Source organism: Microtus oregoni, unplaced genomic scaffold, assembly GCF_018167655.1.
Source record: "Microtus oregoni isolate MIOR12 unplaced genomic scaffold, Mior012 000006F_ref0000085, whole genome shotgun sequence".
NCBI lineage: Eukaryota > Metazoa > Chordata > Mammalia > Rodentia > Cricetidae > Microtus > Microtus oregoni.
The window spans coordinates 26,060,644-26,084,377 of NW_024543065.1; the positions used below are offsets into that span (position 1 = coordinate 26,060,644).

The following is a 23,734-nucleotide window of genomic DNA, read 5'->3' on the forward strand; positions in this document are numbered from 1 at the left end:
TTTTGATAAAATTTAAGTGCCTTTTTATGCCCTTTAAAATTGAAATGTATTTTACAAAGGAGAAAACTTCTAATTTTGAAGTATATAATGTGATTGTGGGTAGAGAAGATTTTTTTTCTGTTTTGTTTTAAGCTATAATTATAAAACTTCAAATGATAAGTTCTTAATTTTATTGTTAATAACATCCATTTCTCTTTTGTATAATTCTGTAACAGGACTACTTTTAGGTGGTGGGATATAGTTAGAAGAAAGATAAGAAAGTGCTGTGAGAAAGGAGAAGTATTTCATTCATTGCTATCTAATGCATTTTTCAAATTTAAAGATTGCAGATTTGTGCCAGCAACAGAAAGTGAAAAACTGTTTCAGAAGAGACTCCAAGAAATTCTCAAACAGAATGATTTCTCTGTGTAAGTCTTATTTGTTATAGATCTTAGAGCTAATTTTATTGTGTTGTTATATAGTTTATTATAAAAGTTATGTTTTAATTAAGCAGAACATTATCAGGATCTGTGGACTACAGCAATGGATCCCAAGAGTTCTCTGCTGAATTAACATTGCACTCTGAGATTCTTTCTCCTGAAATGCTTCCGTGTACGCCAGCCAATATGATAGAAGTCCACAAAGACACAGATTTGAGCAAAGGTGAAATTATCTGATTATCTTTTCAATTAAACAGAAAATACTAAAACAAGCATCATTGCATTGGACACTTAAGTTAATATTTGGCTGTTTGTTTGTTTGGTTTTCTCCTAAGAAATAAATATAGATATAGCAAAAATTATTTCCTATTCTTTTACCCTTTCTATGTCTCTAAAGATAAACACTATGCCAAAGTTGCTATAAACTCTTTTGATGTAAAATTTTGTGACTCTTTTTATATGTATATCCACAATATGTGCTGCTGCTTAATATTTCAGATTTTATACAAATGTCATTCTTGACATAGATTAGGAAATTTGCTTTTACATTCAAAATTTTGCGTTTCTAAACAAATAATTGACAAATAATTTACAGAGCATAAAATTCACTCATTTTAAATACATTATTACTCTGTATGTTCTAATTTTAGAAAATTTCCACCAACATACAGTCTATCTTATTGGCAGTTATGGCCATTTCCGGCTTTAACTCCCAAGTAACCATTTCCTTAAATTCTTGTCTGTCTACATTTCTAGATATGTCAAATAAATGAAATCATATAATATAGTTTTTTTTTCACTTAGCAAACCCTTCCAGGGTTTGTCTGTGCTATGATAATTATCAATATTTCATTCCTTTTATTATAAAATGTTGTACTTATTAATCCATTCTTAGTTGGTAGATATTTCAGTTGCTTTCACTTTCGTTTGATAAAAGTAATGTTGCTATGAACAATAAAATATGAAATTCAAAGTAAATGTCATGGGAAGAATTATAAAATATTGGAAATTGTAGCAAATGAACCAGTTGCAAAGTAAGCTTTATTATAAATATTGCCTTTGAAGAAGGGGTAAAATTTAAAACAATGATTAGATAAACATGTCTTTGTATGAACATGTTTTCATTTCTTTCCAGTAGATACCAGTGAGTGGAATTTATAGAGCATGTGATAAATCTGTGTCTAGTTTTTAAATGAAATACCGAGTTGTTTTCCATGTTGGGTGGACTGTTTTGCATTCCTACCAACATTATGTAAGACTTCCTGTGATTTAGTGTTTTTTATTTATTTAACACTTGATATTATCTCTTTAATGTAACTGTTCTACAGAATATGAATACTAACTTACTGAGGCTTAATTATTTCTTTCATTACTAATAGTAATTATCATCTTTTTATGTCAACATCTTAATTGAAATTTATCACTGTTTATTTATTTTAGCCACTGACAGATATTTTGCTTTAATACTTCTCTGTTTCTCTACAAATATTAGATCATTTTCACTTTTGCCCAGGGCTTTATATGCCTTCTTAATGATTTTGTGCCAGATTTTCTCGACAGAACACATGTGTGTAGCTGGATGGTAGGATGCATGCAAGAATATAGTTTGTATACAATTGGTGTATAAGAGATAATGAAGGTTTTTATGATTAGTCACTTTGTTTCATATGTGGTGTTTTTAGGCAGGAGGACCCTAGATAACATTTGAATGTGCTAAATATAGATACAAATGAAATACAACAAAAGAAATTGTGCTACTGTGGTTCTTTGAAATGCATTTCCTTATTTTAACCTTCATTTTCTGATGACCAGTGAGTTGAAGCAAATTGAAGGCCATGTGGATTTCTTCATCTAATAATTGATTTTTATATTCTTTGCTCATTTCCCATTAAGTCACTGGCTTTTTTTATTAAGTTTATATTGCATTTTTATATATTTCACTAACATTTCACAATTTTAAAGTAGAATTATACTGTAATATCCCATAACTTATATAAAATCTAGTATGTAAACTGCTAACTTTGTATTCTTTGTCACCTTAAGGTAGCACTAGACATAAAGTAGAAGAAGCACTTATTAATGAAGAAGCCATTTTGAACCTCATGGAAAATAGTCAGACTTTTCAGCCTTTGACTCAAAGACTGAGTGAGACACCAACTTTCAGTAAGTAAATTTATCATGTTTTAATCAAAGTGGGTTTCTGTTTTTTATTTTCCCCTTGATTCAAAAAAGTAAACATTTTACATTTAGTAATACTGAATATAGAAATTAAGCATCACATTAAATCCAGTAATGTTGTGTTTTCTGCATAGTTTTTCCTTAAAAAAAAAAACAGCTGTGAAAGAAAGCCTTTTGTAACTCTACATTGGGTGAAAACATGTTGCTTTAGGAGCAAAACAAATTTTATTCTCTTTATTCTTTTATTTTCTGTGTGTGTAGGATGAATACATATGCACATGTATTTACATATGTAGGGATAAGCAGGCATGTCTGTGTGCATGCATCTGGAGTCCTCACGACTATGTCAGGAACCATCCTTAAACACTCTTCAACATTATTCACTGAGGCAGAGTCTGTCAAACTCAAAGGGGAACTCCCTGCTAACCCCTTCCAGGGCAAGATTTACAGGTGGGTTGCTCTGCCCACCAGGTTTTATATGTGTTTCTAGGGATCTGAACTCTGGTCCTTATACTTGCAGTGTAAGCATTTTAACTACTGAACCATCTCCCCAGCTCCCAGTTACTCTTTATATTTTTTTTTAAAATAATACTCCACATGAAGCATATTAATAAAACCATGAATGGTTTGTTGTACTACTAAGAAATTTACATTCAAGTCACTAAATTTTAAGTAGTGTAGCATATGACCATTATTTCTGAGTGTTGCAGTATCACCTTAAATGCCTTTTAATCATCAGAAACCATTTATACAGTCTGCTTCTTATTTTGCTTGGTTTTATCAATATTATGATGCTTCTTTGCTTCCCTTTAAAAATTTTTATAGAACCAGTATGATCTCAGCTCCATCTAATACCCTCTACATTTTTATTTAGGTAGAACATAAACTTACTGGTTGTGGGCAATCCAAAAATTATTGTATATGCTCATTTAAAAAATCTTTTGGATAAGAAACTTTTTAGCTTTTAAATCTAATTTTTAAAAGAAATTGTTCTATGAACATATTACTGCTTTAATTTGAGGTTATAATCTCATATATTTCTCTATTTGAATAAATTAACACATATATCAAATGTAGCTAAACAAAAGTTAAGAGAGAACATAGAATTTAAGAAATTGAAAAAGGAGTGTGAGTGGTAGATCCTTAATTCACCGTTAGCCAAATGTGTTGTACCCGCAACAGATATGACTCCACCTTTTCTTACAATTCTAGCAGTTTAAATGTTATCTGATCTCTATAAGAATGAAGCAGAAAAAGGAAAATAATTGTATATTTCGGTTTAAGAAGTAGATCATTGTCAAAACAGCTTTAAGCAATTATTTTCATTTTATATTACATTTGTTAACATGACCAAAGTGTGTCTGTTGGAGGATGGGGGTGTGTCCATGTTGTCCAGAAGAGGGCATCAGATTCCCTGATGCAGACAGGTATTGTAAGCTGCCTAAACAAGGTACTAGGGACCAAACTCAGGCTCTTTGCAAGAGAATTATGTACTTTTAACCTCAGCCATTTCTCCAGTCCCTGGGCCAAATTCCTAAACATCAACAAAGAAAACATAAAGCTTGGTGTTTTAGTAAATGGAGATTATGTTACCTTGTTGCCTCATTCTATAGAGAGAAGGGCTGTGTAATAGACTGGGGAAGGACGGACCTGTTTTAATGTCATTTTAAAAATTTATTTAAAGGTGCATTATTATAATTTTGCAATCTGTACTATTACCCAATTTCAGAACATTATTATCATCTCCTGAAAATCCATGTACTCATTAGCAACAATTACTTCTTTTTAGCCCCTGGGCAAACACTCTCTTTTACTGGGTTTACCTAACTAGAACATTTAATATAAATGAAATCATTCAAATATTTTCCTGGATCTGGCTGCTTTCAATTATCATAACGTTTTCAAAGTTCAACCATGGTATAACTTTCATTCCCTTTTTCTTGATCAGAAATATTTTATCATTTACATCATAATATATTTTGATTGTCAGCTGATGTATATTTAGGTTATTTCCAATTTGGGGGTATTATAAATATTATGACATGTTTATTTAGGAATAATAAGCTTTTGTGAAAATATCTCCATTGCTAGCCATATATCTTATAGGATATTGATAACCTAGAGTATATAAAGAACATAAATAATTAAATGTTAAAGTAGGGGGGCACTGGAGATATGGCTCAGCAGTCAAGAGTGCTTGCTGCTCTTACATCATCCCAGGTTCAGTTTCCAACACTCACATGGCAGCTCCCTATACAATGTATGCAGCACTCTATCCTGACCTTCATGAACACCAAGCATGCCTTTGGTGCACATACAAGTGTGTATGCTAACACTTAGACACATAAATAAAAATAAATCTATAAGAAGTAGTAACTTTTGAGTCAGTTCTCAAAAGAAGAAATGTAATGGCCAATAAGTATATGGGGAAAATGTTCAACATTCTTAGCCATCAGACAAATAAATGCAAATTAAAATTACATTAAGATTCCATCTCACCACAGGCAGAACTTCTGTCATCAAGGAAACAGACGAATGTTGGGCCCACTGAGGAGCCTGAGGCAGGAGGAGAGCAAGTGCCAGGCCTGGCTTGGTGACAGGCTCTGTCTAAGAAAGGGAAGAAGAGAAAAGAGCTGTAGCTCAAGGTAGAGAGTTGCCCCTGGCGTGTGAGAAGCCCTGAGCTCATATACCAGTGACATAGAGAAAGAACAGACAGTGTTGCACACTGTAAGTGGGAATATAAGCTGATGCAATCAACACGGAAAATAGTGCAGAGGGTCCTTAAAACATAAACCGAATAACTGCTGGATAACTGCTGCCGGTGCATCCTGAGTACTGAGTCACAGTGACTGAGATATCAAACCAGTTTAATGTCCACCAACAGACAGTCAGATAGAGAGAGAATGTGGTTTAGATACATAATAGTACTTTTTGAGCCATAAAGAACTAAGTTATTAGATGGAGGAGAGATGACTGCAGTTAAGAGTATTGACTGCTCTTCCAGAGGGCCCAGGTTTATTCCTAGCACCCAAATGACAACTTGTCTTTAATTCCTGTCCCAGAGTCAACCCTACTTCTGCCCTCCTCTTTTGGTGTTGAGATATATGCAGGCAAAAGACTGGCTCATGCCCTTAAAATCAGACAAACAAACGTTTTTAAATAAATTTAAAGTTCTTGTCATGCAAGCAAGAGGAGTGTCATTAAAACCCCCAGAACTTATACAAGTGCTGGGTGATCATGACACTCCACTTGTAATTCTGTCCTGTGAAGGCAAAGAGGATGGATCTGAGGAGTAAGCTGGCTAATGAGGCTAGCCTTATCAGTGAGCTCTGGGTTTGATTAAGAGTACTGCCTCAGTCTGCCCTGGTGGCCCATGCCCCTAATCCCAGCAGGTCTGAGTACGAGGCCAACCTGATCTACATAGTGAATTCCAGGACTACATAGATTCTGTTTTAAAAAAAGGTCCTGCTTCAATATATTTTTATATATTTAGTGGACATTTATGTTTCTCCTTTTGTGAACTAATTCCTTTACCTAGTTATTGACTAATTTCTTTTTTATCATCTATTTTAATTATTTACGTATTCTTGGTATCCTGTTTTATAAATAACTGCAGTGGGAAGATATTTCCACAAAAGCTAATGTAGAAAAGAAATTGAGAAAGATTCCCAACATCCACCTTAGGCTTCTACTTGCACGTGCACAGACTCCTACACACACACAGGAGAAAAAGTGAATATATCTATAGACCATGAAAGCAGAAAGTGAGCCAGTTGATGGATGGAGGGCACTGAGAGTAGCAGAAAAGAGAAGGAAACGGTAACTGGAGTATAGCGAAGTGATATGCACATATCTAAATGACATAATGAAACCCTTTATTTTATAAGCTGACCCAGTCATTGGAAGTAAAAAGTAAAAAAAAAAAAAAACCATATAAATATCTTCAGTTTTATTGTATATACATGTGGTAGTGAATTTCTTACATACACATGTTGGGTCATGTAGTATGGATATAAGGAGAATATAAACTCAGTTTCTCCTGTATTCCTAACCCTAACAATCGAAACAGAACATGTTTGTGACTGGATGTCTAAGCATTTTTCCCACATACCTAGCAAGCAGTCAATTCTGGAATGGATAACACTTGGATGTTCCCTCATTCAATTCAGTTTTAGTCCTTATCTACTTGGAGACTATAACAGAATCCATGGGGAAGAGCTGCCTACCCCTTTCCCAGGCTCAATTAATTTTATTGAGATCACCAAACTAGGGCAATCAGATTTATTACTGACTTATAAGGGTCTTAGAAAGGTTACCAAAAACAGCCAGAACCAGTGGGTATAACGAGGGACAAAAGAAAGGCACAGAATGTCTATGTCCTATCCCTCTGTGCCAGGCTCCAGGAACTCTCATGTATTGTCTATCTAAAACTCTCAAAATTCCGTCCTTTTGCGTTTTGAGGTTTTACACACCCCACCCTTTTTTGTTTGTTATTTATTTATTTAAACTTTTCAAAATGTATATATTGTATATCAGGAATATTCTCCTTCATCCCTCCTAACTCCTCACCTCACCCTTCCTTATGTAAGTCCTTAGTTCATTTAAACAGTTTTACTTCTACTTTCAAATTATATACACACATACACACACACGCACACACACACACACACATATGATTATATGTATCTGTCTATAATCTGGGAACCACAAATTAAAGGAAATGTGCAGTATTTGGGTTTTGTGGATGTTTCATTATGTAGGCAAGACTAATTGACCAAGAGTGTAACTCATCCGTCAGCTATTCTGTTCTACCCTGAGGGCTGGAGGATATGACAGAATTCGCTCTAATCCTGCCTTTCTCCTTGTGGTTGCAAACACCCGTCCTGATATATTTAGCATATTAAAAGGCACACTTTAAAGATTACAAGGATTTTAGATGTGTGCCAGAAATTAAGAACATTTTACACCCTGTGCAGCAGTAGATGAAGATTCCAGTTTTATCACAGCCTTGTTAACCCTTGATACTGTGTGAATTTTTAACTTTAGGAATCTTAGTTTATATGGTATGACTTCATAAAAAATAAGCTTCTGAACTACTTTTAAAAACTTTATGTATCTCAACTAGATTGTATTTGACTATCCTGTGTGTAAAGTTTAAGTGTAGGATAAGATGTTTACATATATATCTTATTACACTTAATTAGCTAGCGTTGGTTTGAATATGCTAGCTTACTTTGAACACTTATGGCCATTTTTTTTTTTTAGTGCTTGTCCATACCTAAGTACACTTGGACAGCTCTTCAAAAACATCAGTCCCTGTGTCCTACCTCAGAAGTTCTCATTTAATAGATGTGAGATGGAATCTGAGAATTTTCTTTTCTTTTTTTTGTTTGAGCTGGGGTATAGAGTTTATTTAGTGGGTTATGGAGGGGGAAGGGAAGGATAGGAGGGGGAAAGGGAAGAAGGAGGGAGAAGAGAAAGAGGCAGAAGCTGCCTCTCCAGAAGGGCAGACAGAGAGAGAGCGAGAATTTTTTTTTTTCATAAGGTCACTAATTCTTCTCATTCAGATGGTCTAAGGAGCTCATTTTGACAGAAGGGTTACATCATCAACACTTGATCCTTTGCACTAATTATATTCTTTTTAGTATGTGTCAGCATCTATTGTGTTATTTCATAATTGATGTCAATTATTAGATCATTTAGAAATTTTAAGCTATTTGTTGGTGATTAATTTGCTTGTTTTATAGTGAACAGTAGTCCTGATGAAGCACTGGTACATCTTCTTGCTGGTTTGGAAAGTGATGGATATCAAGGAGAAAAGAATAGGATGCCTTTACTATGTCAGTCCTTTGCAGACTCTCAAAATCCCCAAAATAGTGATGATGAAGAAAATGCACCACAGATTGAAAAGGAGGAAATGGAGCTTAGTTTGGTGATGTCCCAGAGATGGGACAATGATATTGAAGAACATTGTGCCAAAAAGAGGTGATTTTTTTTTAAAAAAATTTATTTTAGTTACTATAATAAATACTTTTTGTCACATTGCTGTACTTTTGTAGAAAATCATGTTATTATTGATACTGTAAAATGCCTTGTGAAATTGACTTTTAAAATTCCTTCTAAATAATGACTTTTTGTGTAGCATATATTTAATATTCCCAGCAAAATAATCTGCTACATTTTAAACCGTCAGTTTTGTGTATAGTATTGACACATCTGAGGAACCAATGGGTAAAACTGAAGCTCCCCCTACACCACTGAACTTGAAAAGAGTAATTAGTAACTGTGAATGGGTCTGAATAGCAGTATGCAGTGTCAGCTTAAAAATAAGAGGCGACTTTCAGGTCTGATTAGACTGAGTGAATTAAATACTAAACATAAGCAAATAGCTGTCCTAATCACACATGCCTTTAATATGTAGCAAAGGCTACATATTACCTCAAATAAATAGTCTCAGAAAGAAGCAAGCACTGTTGTTATGGTTTACTTTTAATGTCAGTAAGAACTGGATGTGATACTGCATGCCTTTAACCCCAGAACTCATGAGGCAAAGGCAAGTGGCTCTCTGTAAGTTAGAGCCATCCTGATCTACATAGTAAGTTCCAGGCCTGCCAGGGTTACAGTGTAAAACCCTGGCTCAAAACAAAACAAAACAAAGCAAAACAAAACAAAAAGCTGATATACTAGCCAGGGTTTTCTAAAGGAACAGTGCAAGCTGATAAATTCTTGGCAGATAGCTCAGGCTTGTTATTAGCCAACTCTTATATTTAAATTAACCCGCTCCTATTAATCTATGTATTGTCACATGGCTCTTGGCTTTACTTCTTCTCTAGCATGTCTTGTTTCCTGGGTGGCTGACTGGTGTCTCTCCCGACTCTGCCCTCCTTCCTATCATTCTTAGTTTGGTTTTCCCACCTATTTTCCTACCCAGCTACTGCCCTGGCCTTTCAGCTTTTATTAACCAATGAGAGTAATATGTAATCCTAGTGTAAAAAAAGGATTGTTCCACAGCAGAACAGAACTGGTAGAAGGAATATATATTTATAATGACTATATATAATATATAATATAAAAGGGTATCTGTGAGATTGTTTTACAGGATGCATACCAACAACAACCATCTTACAGTGGAGAAGCCAAGAATCTGTATACGAGACTAATGTCTCAGCAGGCCCAATCTGTTGTGCCAGGAAGATTCCTGGAGAGCTGCTGTTCTTCAGTTTACACTGGAATTCCAAAGAAGTTTTTTTCCCCCTTGATACTGTTGAAGGAATGCCACAGCAACAGGATAGAGTGAGGGCAAGCAGGCAAAAAGCAAGTTTCCTTTTTCCATGCCTTTTTATCTAGGTTGCGACCAGAATGTGCTGCCCACATTTAGGGTAGTATTGCCTGCTTCAGATAATCTGGTCTGGAAAGTTCTTCCCAGGAATGCCCAGAGATACACATTTCAATTGATCCAGAGTCAGTGAGGTTGGCAACCGAGATTAGCCATCACCTATGTGTTGTGGTTCTTTAATCAGCCTCTGAGCGAGACTCAAACATTTCATAACCATATTTGAGAGAAATCGAATAGTAGAAATGTAGAAAGGAATTTGTTAAATGTATGCTATATATTAAATGTTTTTTTTTCCACGTGTACCACAGTTTAAGAAGACTGAGAAAATAAAGAGAAAGAAAAAGGAGACAACTAGAAAGATCTGTGAACACTGTAATTTTTAAAAAACATTAGAATAGAGGATATTTGGTCTAATTAGGTAATTAAAGGAGAAGTGATAAAATTTATAAATTGAATATTGACATGTAGAAAATGACATATATGTTCCTTATGATGGAGGATAAAGCATTAATATATCATGGAAGTTGAAAATATTCATTGTATGTGATATCAAAAGGCAGTTAGCTACACTGGAGTCACTAATCATTGAAGGGTTATTATATGAGACAACAAGCCCTTGTTAGAAAGACCATGAAGACGGAGATTTATCAGAACTATTAAAAATAAGATTTTTATATCAAATAGAAAGTTAGACTAGAATTATTAGAATCTTATAATAACTCTAGCCAGGTGTGGTGGTGCATGCCTTTCATCCCAGTATTTAGGAGGCAAAGACAGGCAGATCTCCGAGTTTGAGACCAGTCTGGTCTACAGAGCTAATTCCAGGTCAGCCAGGGTATAAGTAATAATAACTAACAATTAGATCATGTCTGGTGTAATATTTCTTTGAGCACATAAAAGTGATTTTATGACAAATTGTGATTTGTAAAAGACTTAAAGGGTAAATGGTTTTCAAGCAGTTGAGGCCAGAGGGAAAAGGCTAGGTATGGGAAGAAATATTTTGAGCATCAAGATGGGAATGAAAGTTCCAAGCTAGTAGAAATATGTGATCGAACTTAAACTTGCTGAACCTCAGATTTTCCTAAAATTTTCAGTAACCTTGCTTTATAGCTGTTGCAGGATCAAGTCAGTTACCATATTGTCTTCTAGCTCTTCTTGATCACTATTGCTTTCTCTCTGGTCCTGATTTCAGTGCCCCATTGCACTGCATTCTTGTTTCTCATTTCAGAGTTTAAAGGTTCATTTATGAATATCTTAAAATGTTAGGATGCTACCTTCTTAAGAGTCACTCGATTCTCGTTTGTTACATATGTGTATGTATTATCACAGATAGGATGCAGGGAGATTATAAGGAAGGACATGACTAGATAGAGTAACCCAAGATGTGGTCATAAGTAATAATTATGATGCTTTATACTTCACATGAGCAAGATTATAAATTCTACTTTATAATAACTTTGCAGGTCCCATAGCAGTATACTTTAATAAAGTAAAATAAATCTGTTTTTCTTTTTTAAATGCTATTTTTATCTTTGTTTTGTTTTACTATCATAATCAGAAATTTTGCATCTAAAATGCACTTTTTTCTTTAAGATTTTTATTTTTATTTTACATGTATGTTTGCATGTGTGTCTGTGCATCACATGTATGCATTACCTACAGAAACCAGAAGAGAGTGTTTTGATCCCCTGAAACTGGAGTTACAGTTGTGAGCCACCATGTGGGTTCTGGGACTGAAATAGAGTCTTCTGCAGCCAGTGTTTTAACTCCTGAGTCATCTTTGCAACCCCAGATGCATCTTTTTCTAATGGTCATACTCACCAATGACTTTTAATATTCTCTAGGTCACTGTGTAGAAATGCCCACAGAAGCTCAACTGAAGATGATGATTCATCCTCAGAAGAAGAAATGGAGTGGAGTGATAATAGTTTGCTTTTTGCCAATCTTTCTATACCTCAGTTAGACGGAACTGCAGATGAAAATAGTGGTAAGAAAACAAATCTATTGTAGGCATTTGGTTATTTAGTAAGTAAAATTATATTTTATTTGAAAACTGAAATCATTTCCTGCATAAGTATATGAGGTTCTTAGTGATACAATTACGTTTTTTCTTTCTATAGTTTTTCTTTTTAAAAAATATAGATATGTGATTCCTTATTTTCAAGAGGGTAGGATATTTGTGAATTGCTTGTTGAAGCTCTGTAAACCCTAATCAGTATCATTCATATATAACAGGAAACTAAGAAATATGCTAACTGTATTTCAGATAACATGAAGAATAGCATATTATTTCATGAAACAAATGATAGTGTTTTCTCATATTCCTTAAAGCAACTGTAACTTTTTTTGATTAAAAGAATATATGTTTAAAATAATGACTAATGTTGTTTCTTGATTGTTTCGGTTGTATAATCTTGATGAGAGGGGTAAACTTTGTTCAGATTGCTATTTTATATGTACAAACAATTTAAATTCTTCCTTAAGAGATTAACACTATGAATGATTAAATTCTTTTCTTTCTTTGATTCCAGACAATCCATTAAACAATGAAAATTGTAGAACACACTCTTCAGTGATTGCAACAAGTAAACTATCAGTAAGACCTTCCATCTTTCACAAGGATGCTGCTACATTGGAACCCCCATCTTCTGCTAAGATTACCTTTCAGTGTAAACACACAAGTGCCCTTTCGTCCCATGTTTTAAACAAAGAAGATTTCACTGGAGACCTTTCATCACCAAACAATACAGAAAAAGGTCGAGACAGTTCGGTCACTTTTACAAATGAAAGTCCTTACTCCATGAAATGCTCTGGATCTTTGAACAGTACTGTTCATTCAGATAACTCTCATAAAGAAATTTGTAAGAAAGACAAGTCTTTGCCGGTATCTTCCTGTGAAAGTAGTGTTTTTGATTATGAAGAAGATATTCCATCTGTTACAAGACAAATACCAAGTAGAAAGTATACGAACATGAGAAAACTTGAAAAGGATGCCTCTTTCATACATGTGAACCGTCATACTAGTGAGAATACATTGGGGAAAAACTCTTTCAACTTTCCTGACTTAAGTCATTCAAAAAGTAAACTGTCCTCTGAAGGAAATGAAAAGGGAAACAGCACATCTTTTAATAGTATATTCCCCTCTTCATTAACTGAAAGTTGTGACATGCTGTCATGCTCAGCAGAGAATAGACCTATGGTGAATTCTCTTGATAGTATCGCTGATGAGAGTGGACTGAATAAACTCAAAATCAGATACGAAGAATTCCAAGAACATAAAGTGGAAAAGCCAAGTCTCAGCCAGCAGGCAGCCCATTATATGTTTTTTCCCAGTGTTGTTCTTTCTAATTGTCTCAGTAGACCACAGAAACTATCTCCTGTCACATACAAACTACAACCTGGCAGCAAACCTTCCCGGTTAAAATTGAATAAAAAGAAATTAATAGGCCATCAGGAAACTTCTACCAAAAGTAGTGATACTGGAATCACAAAAGACAGTTGTATGCATAGTAATCCTTACAGCAGTGCTTCTGAGAAGGATAATGCATGGAGTAGTGATTTAATTAAAGCTACTCATGGAACATTTGACAATAAAACACCTACAGAAAATTTTATAGACTGTCATTTTGGAGATGGGTCCTTAGAAGCTGATCAGTCCTTTGGACTATACGGAAATAAATACACACTTAGAGCCAAACGCAAGGTAAATTATGAAACTGAAGATAGTGAGTCAAGTTTTGTAACACAGAACTCAAAAATTAGCCTACCTCATCCCATGGAAATTGGTGAAAATTTAGATGGAACTCTAAAATCCAGAAAACGAAGAAAAATGTCTAAAAAGCTGCCCCCTGTCATTATAAAGTATATTATTATCAATAGATTTAGAGGGAGGAAAAATATGCTTGTGAAGCTAAGTAAAATAGATTCTAAAGAAAAACAAGTCATATTAACTGAGGAAAAAATGGAACTGTATAAGAAGCTTGCACCTTTGAAGGATTTTTGGCCAAAAGTTCCTGACTCCCCTGCAACCAAATATCCCATTTATCCACTAGCACCAAAGAAAAGTCACAGAAGGAAGTCAAAACATAAGTCTGCTAAGAAAAAAGCTGGTAAGCAACAAAGAGCAAACAGTGAAAACATTAAAAGAACTTTATCTTTCAGAAAAAGACGGACACATGCTATTCTTTCTCCTCCCTCACCATCTTACATTGCTGAAACCGAAGACTGTGACTTGAATTATAGTGATGTTATGTCAAAGCTAGGTTTTCTTTCTGAGAGAAGCACAAGTCCTATCAATTCATCTCCTCCTCGCTGCTGGTCTCCCACAGACCCAAGAGCTGAAGAAATTCTGGCTGCTGCAGAAAAAGAATCAGTGCTTTTTAAGGGTCCTAATGCATACAACACTAAGACTGCTAATTCTCGGGTCGGAAAAACTAGTCGAGCAAGAGCACAGGGTAAGAAGTCAAGAGCAAGACTTGCAAATCCCTCTGGAGTCACTAAAAAAAGAAACAAACGAAATCAGACAAATAAACTGGGAGATGATGGTAAAAAGAAACCAAGAGCAAAACAGAAACAAAGAACAAATGAGAAAGGTACATCAAGAAAGCACATGGCACCAACAGATGAAAAGATAAAACCACAGTCTGAGGCTGAGGCAAAGCTTATGCTCAACCACCAGAACGTGCCTGAGCTCACAAGTACCTCTGGCACTCAAGCACTTTTTAAACAGAAAGAGATGTCACAAACGGGCCCTGCTGTGGATCATTCACTTTCTACTTGCCAACCTACTGGACTTAGTACACCGCAAAAGATGTCTAACTGCTTTTCCTCTTTCTTAGAAAGCAAGAAGTCTATGGATTTGCAAACGTTCCCCAGTTCACGAGATGATTTACATTCATCAGTTTATAGTTCCCTAGGACCTGGAATCTCAAAAATTAATATTCAGCGGTCTCAAAATGCTATGTTTACTAGAAAGGAATCAACCTTGATTCAGAAAAGCATATTTGACCTTTCCAACCATTTGTCTCAGGTAGCACAAAGTACACAGATCTCTTCAGGTGTATTGTCTCCAAAGACAGATGAGACTACAAATATACAGAAAAACTGTGTGTCATCTATTGGAAAGTTAAATGAGTACCGCAGTTCTTTAGAATCAAAGCCAGAACAGGTCTGTGCCCCCAATTTTTTGCACTGTAAGGACAGTCAGCAGCAGACTGTGTACATGTCAGAACAGTCAAAACATAGTGAAAAAACTTGTTCTCCAGGAAATGCAGCTTCTGAGGAAAGCCAGACACCTAATTGTTTTGTAACCTCTTTGAGAAGTCCCATCAAACAAATAGCATGGGAGCAGAAACAGAGGAGCTTTATTTTAGATATGTCAAATTTTAAGCCTGAAAGGGTAAAACAAAGGTCACTGTCAGAAGCAGTTTCACAAACCAAAGCACTATCACAGTGTAAAAATCAAAATGTGTCAACACCTCCAGTATTTGGTGAAGGACAATCTGGGCTAGCTGTTCTAAAAGAATTGTTACAAAAAAGGCAGCAGAAAGCACAAAGTGCAAATGTTGTACAAGATTCAACATCTAGTAATCAGCCAGATAAGAATACTTCTGTTCCTGTCGAGCATAAGAAAACAAGTAAACGAACACGATCAGTGACATCTCCAAGAAAACCTCGGACTCCCAGAAGAACGAAACCTAAGGAGCAAACCCCCAGATGTCTAAAAGTGGACCCTCTAAATCTGCAGACCTCTGGCCAGTTGGATAATTCCCTGTCAGATGATAGTCCCATCCTTTTTTCAGATCCAGGTTTTGAAAGTTGTTATTCACTTGAAGATAGCTTATCTCCTGAACATAATTATAATTTTGATATTAACACAATTGGCCAGACTGGGTTTTGTAGCTTTTACTCTGGTAGTCAGTTTGTTCCAGCTGATCAGAATTTGCCTCAGAAGTTTCTGAGTGATGCTGTTCAGGATCTTTTCCCAGGACAAGCTATAGAAAAGAACGAACTTTTAAGTCACGACAAACAGAGTTGTAGTGAGGAGAAGCATCATGTCTCTGATTCAAGCCCATGGATTAGATCCAGTACTTTGAACCCTGAACTTTTTGAGAAAGCGTCTATAGATAACAATGAAAGTCATCGGCACAGCCAGTGGAAAAATAGCTTTCATCCTCTGGCATCTCGATCTAATGCAATCATGGAGTCTTTCTGTGTCCAGCAGTCAGAGGGTTGTCTAAATGAGAAATCCAGGCTGAATAGGAGTTCAGTGAGTAAAGAAGTATTTCTCAGTCTTCCACAGGCAAGCAGTTCAGACTGGATGCAAGGTCATAACAGAAAAGAAATGGAACAGTCTCTTGACTCAGTTAATACCTCTTTTACAACCATACTTTCCTCCCCTGATGGGGAACTTGTGGATGCAGCTTCTGAAGATTTAGAATTGTATGTTTCAAGAAACAATGATGTATTGACACCAACTCCTGATAGTTCACCAAGGTCTACCAGCTCTCCCTTACAGTCTAAAAACGGCAGTTTTACTCCTCGAACTGCTCACATTCTGAAACCACTTATGTCCCCACCAAGTAGGGAAGAAATTGTGGCAACTTTGTTGGATCATGATCTTTCAGAAACTATTTATCAGGAACCATTTTGCAGTAATCCTTCTGATGTGCCAGAAAAGCCCAGGTAATCAAAATCCATTTGTTTCTCCTTGGGTCATTTTGAACAGCTTTTATTTTGTAACATTTCATAACTGATTGCTAGTTTTATCTCTGTGATATTGCATTTTTTGTGATATTGCGTTTTCAAGAACAGTGAAAAATTACTTGTAATTATACATTGACTAAGAACATTCACAAAGTAGAAAACTGCACCTAGACAAATTAAGTTGATGATCTTGGGCTTTAATTTGCTAGTACTTAACTCGTGTCACCATTAGAGGAGCAAAGGCTCACCTTGACATGATACAGAATTTAAAAGAATGTCAAAATACCTTAAAGTATTACAGGAGGAGAAAAGAAGGGAAGGACAGGGTGAGAGAGACTTGTGTGTGTGTGTGTGTGTGTGTGTGTGTGTGTGAGAGAGAGAGAGAGAGAGAGAGAGAGAGAGAGAGAGAGAGAATTCAATTCTGGGAACTGAACCTAGGACCTCATATCATAGGCAAATACTGCCACTGAGTTTTAACCCATGCCCATGAATGAAAGTTTTAATTGTTAAGCTTTTTTATGTACTTTTTTTTTGGTGTATGTGTATGTATCTGTGTGCATATCATAAGTATGGAGGTCTTGTGGGACTCAATTCCTACCTTTTGCCATGTGGGCCCCAAAGATCAAACTTAGGTTGTTAGACTTAGTAACCACTGCTTTTACCTGTGGAACCATCTCACCAAACCAAAATTAAGCTTTTGGACTTTTTTATTTAAAAAAAAATTGTTTCTTTAAATGTTTGTTTTGTTTTAATAAATGTGTTCATCTGCTTTCTGTCACTGAGAAATGTTGTATGCTACCCAGTTTATAAGGAGAAGAGATTCACTTGGACTCACAGTTTCAGAGATTCCAGTCTATGTTCAACTTATGACTTGGGTCTGTTGCAATAGCGCATCAAAATAGGCACATTTGGCAGAGCCAAACTTCTCACTAGATAGTTAGGACCAAAAAGAAGGACCAGTGTCTATAATCTGAAGACCTCTCGATAAGTCCCACCTTAAAGTTAAACCTTAAAGTTTCTGGCAACTCTCACAGTCCTAAAGGACCAAGCCTCTAATGCATGGACCTTTGGGGACACATAAGTTCTTTTATGATAGTAAATGAACATTAGTTTTGGATATGTCTGTTTTAAACTACTTTTCATTTGATTCCAACATCTTTAGTCTTGTTGATAGTGCTATTAGCTTTTTATAGTTACTAAGGTGTGATTGAGGTGTGATTTCTCTTTATCTTTTCTTTCATTAAAGATTTTCAGGAAAGATGCATACAACAAAGAGTGAAGTGGTAGTCATTGTACTGTTTTCTGTAGCAGCCATTGGATAGTTCTCTAGACTCTCATCACTAGGGTAGCACATAACTAACAAGAGCTAACAGAATACATGACCTAATCCAAGAGTTTGGGGCTTTGGAGATGAATCAGTTGCTAAAGTGCTTGAGGACATAAATCCGGTAATCTAGACTTATGTGTGTGTGTGTGTGTGTGTGGGGTGTTTGTTTAAAAGAACAAAAACAAAAAAGGTCTGATGGCATGTACTTGTAATCCTAAATCTCTATAGAGGTGGTCCAGATAGAGCCTGGGGCTTGCTGAACAGCCAGCCCATCCTACTTGGTGAATTTCAGGTCTGTGAAAGAGAGAGGCCAGCCAGCACCTGAGGAAGAACATTCAAAAGTTTGTCCTCTGACTTCCATGTTCACATGTGCACACACCCCACAAACTAAACCAGTTTATCTTTCAGTTACTGATTTTTCCTTATATACACATGAGTTTAAACATTAGTGGAATTTAGACTGTTCATTTTGTGTTCTGCCAATTCCAAAGTTCTTGTGTTTATAAACTCAAATACATGACAACAGAATTATAGTTGTTTCCCTCAGCTGTGTAGATGGGATTTTGTTTGATACTGAACATTGAACCCAAAACCTCATAGTATACCACCAACAAATGCATGTTTTTTTTAATATTGAGAGAATTTTAAAAATACAAAGGTATAGGTACTAGCAAATAGAGAAAGAGGCTTTAGAGAAATAAAAGACAAATTATTCTATTGTTTTTATCTGTGTATGGTGAGAGTAGAATATTGCTTAAAATTAATAGTGAGTGCCTGGGAGGATGAACCAGTTGACAAAGTGCATGTTGCATAAGCACAGGGACCTGAGTTTGGTTTCCTAGTGCACACATGAAATCTGGACATGGTGGCACCTGTCCATAACCCTAGCACTCGATAGGTGCAGGCACACAGATCCCTGGAGCTCATTGGCCATCCAGCTAATCAGAGTGATGAGCTTAAAGTTTAGTTTGAGTTGCTGTCTCCAAAACTTAGGTGGAGAGCAACTAAGGAAGGTATGTAGTATAATCCTCTGCCTTCCACATATGTTAACTCACTCATATAAAAACATACCCAAACACATACAGAGAAGACTAGTGGAAAGGATTTTGATGAGTTTGTGTCATCTCCAAAGAAAAAGTTTCATGGGACACTAAATTGAAACAACAAATACCTTCTTTCTTTGTGGTGATGATGCCTTTCAAAGAAATTAATTTTGTAATTGTATGCCAGTAAAGAAAAGCATATTGAATCTGAAGGTAGAGTGTTTTGTCTACAGTTGGGATAAGTGGAAAAAGAAATTGTCATATTTGAGACACCAAAAGGGACTCTAAATCTGTTAGGTAGGAACTTATTTGGGTAATTGTTTCTTGAGACAAAAACATATGTTCTCAAAATGTATTTATAGGGAGATTGGTGGACGACTTCTCATGGTGGAAACTCGACTTCCAAATGACCTGGTTGAATTTGAAGGAGACTTTTCCTTGGAAGGACTGCGCCTGTGGAAAACAGCATTCTCAGCAATGACTCAGAGTCCCAGACCAGGCTCCCCTCTTCGTAATGGCCAAGCAGTTGTCAATAAAGGGTCAAGTAATAGCCATAAGACGGTAGAAGATAAAAAAATTGTAATTATGCCTTGCAAATATGCCCCAAGTCGACAACTGGTCCAAGCATGGCTTCAAGCCAAAGAAGAATATGAACGTTCAAAGAAATTCTCTAAAACTGAGTTAACTGGAGTGATAAAATCTGCTGAAAACATCAGTCCTTTAGTTATTCCAGCTGACACACCTGCAGTGTCTTCACAGATGGATGCATGCCCACATACACTTCCTACTACAGCACACACCAAGGAAGAAGTTACTAAGGCTCACATTGCCTCACAAGCAACAACTACAAGATGTGATCAGATTGTAAGTGTCAGTCAGACACTACCACCACTCACCTCTGCAGTTGTTCCTGAGGAAGATGAAGATGATGATAATTGTTATGTTAGTTGCAGCTCCCCTGATTCTCCAGGTATTCCACCTTGGCAACAAGTAACATCCCCAGATTTCAAAGCATTAAATGGAGATGATAGACACTCATCACCGATGGAGGAACTATGTTCCCTAGCTGCTGAGAACTTCTTAAAGCCAACAAAAGATAGTATCCCAAAAAGTCCATGCAGTGAGCCTCGGGAGCCTCAGATGATCTCTCCAATCAATGCTAAAGCAAGAACTGGGAAATGTGATCCACTTTGCCTTCATAGTACACCAGTTATGCAGAGAAAATTTCTAGAAAAGCTTCCTGAAGTAACTGGCCTTAGCCCTTTATCAATTGGTAAGTGTATAAATAGTGGAAAGGCTACATATGCTTCTTCAAAGGTAGAGATGAAACATTAGACTATATGATAAAAATTACAGTCTTGTAATTGAAATTGTAGCTCAGGAAATGGAATATGATTTTTGACTCATCATGCTTTAGGGAATCGACAGATGGAAATGTTTTCTTCTTTCTACTGTGAAGTACATTGTATCTCTCTACCTTCTGGATGAAATAGACGAACCACTGAGAAGCCTTACCTGCTTCTGAACTGAATTTTTACCATTGGCTTTTTTACACATGCCCAAGTCACCACCTTTTTGATTTTTGATTTTCCCAAGGTCTGTACACACACTCCACTGCAGAAGTATATCCCCAGCCTCTTTCCCACCTTTAAATATAGAAGCAGCCAAAATTTCCCTTGACCTTATATCTCAGGCCAAATTTTTCTTCCTCCTTTAAAGCCAGCTTGCTTTTTACAAGATTTCTCTTAACAGCTCTGCTTATTTACTTTGTATTCATTTCTCAGCCTATCCTAATCTGAACTCTGTCATTCCACTGTTTAAAAGAAAAAGGTTTTTCACCAGGGGTGATGGCACATGCCTTTAATCCCAGCTCTCTGGAGGCAGAGGCAGACGGATCTCTGTGAATTTGAGGCCAGCCTGGCCTACAAGAATAGGCTCCAAAGCTACAGAGAAACCCTGTCTGGAAAAACAGGGGGAAAAAAAGTTTCTCAAAACTTACTTGTAACTAAAGCCAATAGATGCATTTTAGTTTTTAATCGTGCCTTCTAAGTAATCATGGCCTGTTGTCCACAACTTAGTTTCTGGAGTTCCTCTTGTCTTCATTTTTATTTCTTTCTACTTGATTTTCTTTTGAATATATCATACTATTCTTAGTTGTCATCTAAGTGTTGCAATTAAGTCTTAAGCTTTCCTTTGATTTTTCTCCTAAATGATCAAATTCCTGACCACAGGGTTAATACTGATAATTCACAAATTTGTATTTCCAGTTGGGAATTCTATTTTAGGCTGTAGAATACTATCCTACTTGACTATATGGCATTCCGATTGAATATTCAAAGGACTACAAGATTGATTTTTTTTAACCCTTAAATCATAATCTCAATGTCAGCATGCACTACCACCTTACCAACACACTCAGATTCATGTGCTGCATGAGCCATTTTCAGACCCATCAAATCTTTCCATTCTCTCTCTCTGTGAATAATGTCATTGTCTCATCATTAAACAAAGTTAGGCACAATACATATGTCACATCGTCTGATTCCCTTAATCAGCACCCTGTTCCCTCCTTTACAATGTTCTTTTACTCACTTCCTAAATAACTCAAAATTTTCTACTTCATTTTATCTCTGCTACCACAGCCTTATGCTGGCTCATTATCATCTCTTGCCTGAGCCTCTACTGGCCTTCTTATGCTCTTACTGCATGACAGTCAGGAGAAACCATTTATGTATTCCTGCTATGCATACTTCAGTTCAAAGACACTAAGTGTTAACTAGATACAAATTCCCAATTACTTCCTCCCTCATTCAGGATTTGGCTTTTAGCAGTTTCAGTCACACACAGACAATTGCAGTTCAAAAATACTAATTATAAAATTCTGTAAGTAAATGAACCCTGAGTTTGAAATGATGTCCTGTTTGAGTATCATGACTATTTATCCTTTCTCTCCCAGGATATGAACCATCTCATTATCTAGTATAGCATTCTACCCGTTACTCTCTTGTTAGTGATCCAGTCAGCAGCTGTGGATTAGAACACTTTTGTTCAAGGGGTTGTTATTTTACTTCATGAACCCGAAGCATAGAAGTAATGATGCCAAAGAGAAGCAGGAAGATACTTTCCTTATGAAAAGGGGGAAAATATCACATTCATGTAAATTATTAAGAGTATATTATTGTCATTCTATTTTATTACTGGGTATTTTTAAGCTTACTTTGCCTAACTTATAAATTAAATGCTGTTATGGGGGATAGGTAGGTAAGTATAGCAAAAATCATGGTATATGCTGGATTTAGTACTATCCACAAATATCTACTGAAAGGTCTTAGAATGTGGTCTGTATAGAACTGTTGTACTTTCACCTTCATTTATGTATGACGAATTTATGATTCTTTCTAAAGCACAGAAGAAACTTGATATCTCTCCCTCCTCATCATAACTATTTGATGAGTAAATTATTCCCAATGGTAATGACTAAGATATGAAACTCAATAGTAAAACGCCAGTGTGCATATATAAAATGCAAAATTTTCAAGTATTTTGTGGAGATTTAAGATTTTAATTTTATTTTTAAATTATGAAATTTGGAGTATAGAATGATACACATGTTATTTAAGTGTTTGAAACAGCAAAATTTGTTTTAAAAAACAGAAGCAGATGTACAAGATAAAAATGAAATTTTTCTCTACAGAACCAAAAACCCAGAAGTTGTGTAATAAGAAAGGGAATGATACTGAAAGTCTCAGGAGAGTTCTCCTAACAACACAAGTGAAGGTAACTATACTAGACATCTGTAGGTCAGTGCAAGACCAAGTCTTCATTTTAGACCTCAGATAACTCATAACTGTGTTTGAACTTAATTGTTTCATTTTTTTTGCATCGTTATTTACATATCTTTGAGACAACAAAAAATTACATTTTTCTTTGGTTTTTTATTGTTGGGATCTAAAATATTCTTATGTGTAAATACAAATATTACAGAGAAAGTGAATATGATAGCCAAATTGTGGATTATGAGGATACACATACATTAACTGATAACTGGCAGTATCAGAACAGTCCAGTCACAGCAGAGCTCAAGTAAGTGATTTTGATCCCACCAGAAATATATCCTTTTCGTTGGTTTATTTTTTTCAAATATAACTTAATTTTTTAATTTCTTTCACTAAATTACAAAGAAAGCAACATTATCTACTATTGAAGTTGAGAAATAAAAATGTCCTTGTTCAACTACTAGAGATATGATAGTACTTAATTGATAAGTATAAGGTTACGTGAATGAAATGCATTAGACATTGTCTTTGGAAATAAATGATAGAAACCACTTCCATATTAGCTACTTCTGTTTCAAGAAAAGTCAAGATAAATATCTGTGGAGTAGAAGTGTGAGCTCTACCCAACAACTTCTTTCCATATTCAGAGCTTGTAAAATCAAATGTCAGCACATGGTCTGTTTATAGACTGATCACATTTTTACAGTTACTAAAGTAAAAGGAATGCTAACAAAACTTTTTTCTTAAATGGCTGTTCATGTTTGTTTCTGGCTGTGTCTTTTCTTAATAGAATCAGTTTGCACCAGTAAATACTCCAAAGAAAGAAACTTCTCAGATTGACGGACCATCTTTAAACAATACCTATGGTTTCAAAGTCAGCATACAAAACTTACAAGAGGCAAAAGCTTTACATGAGGTAAAACTACAACTTATAAGATTGTATACATTGA

The 23,734-nt window shown here is 35.6% G+C and overlaps 1 protein-coding gene across 3 annotated transcripts in view; it reads left to right on the forward strand.

Moving 5' to 3' along the window:
• Positions 1 to 23,734, forward strand: part of Rev3l (REV3 like, DNA directed polymerase zeta catalytic subunit) — a 141,374-nt gene that overhangs the window by 70,346 nt on the left and 47,294 nt on the right. For 2 of the 3 annotated variants that reach the window (XM_041654071.1, XM_041654073.1), the window contains 9 exons: positions 323 to 407; positions 491 to 642; positions 2,463 to 2,582; positions 8,345 to 8,582; positions 11,778 to 11,920; positions 12,465 to 16,617; positions 19,371 to 20,281; positions 22,703 to 22,785; positions 23,575 to 23,700. In XM_041654071.1, coding sequence (XP_041510005.1) covers positions 323 to 407; positions 491 to 642; positions 2,463 to 2,582; positions 8,345 to 8,582; positions 11,778 to 11,920; positions 12,465 to 16,617; positions 19,371 to 20,281; positions 22,703 to 22,785; positions 23,575 to 23,700 — 6,011 coding nt within the window. The remainder of the gene's footprint in view (positions 1 to 322; positions 408 to 490; positions 643 to 2,462; positions 2,583 to 8,344; positions 8,583 to 11,777; positions 11,921 to 12,464; positions 16,618 to 19,370; positions 20,282 to 22,702; positions 22,786 to 23,574; positions 23,701 to 23,734) is intronic. The other variant, XM_041654072.1, reaches the window with a different exon arrangement.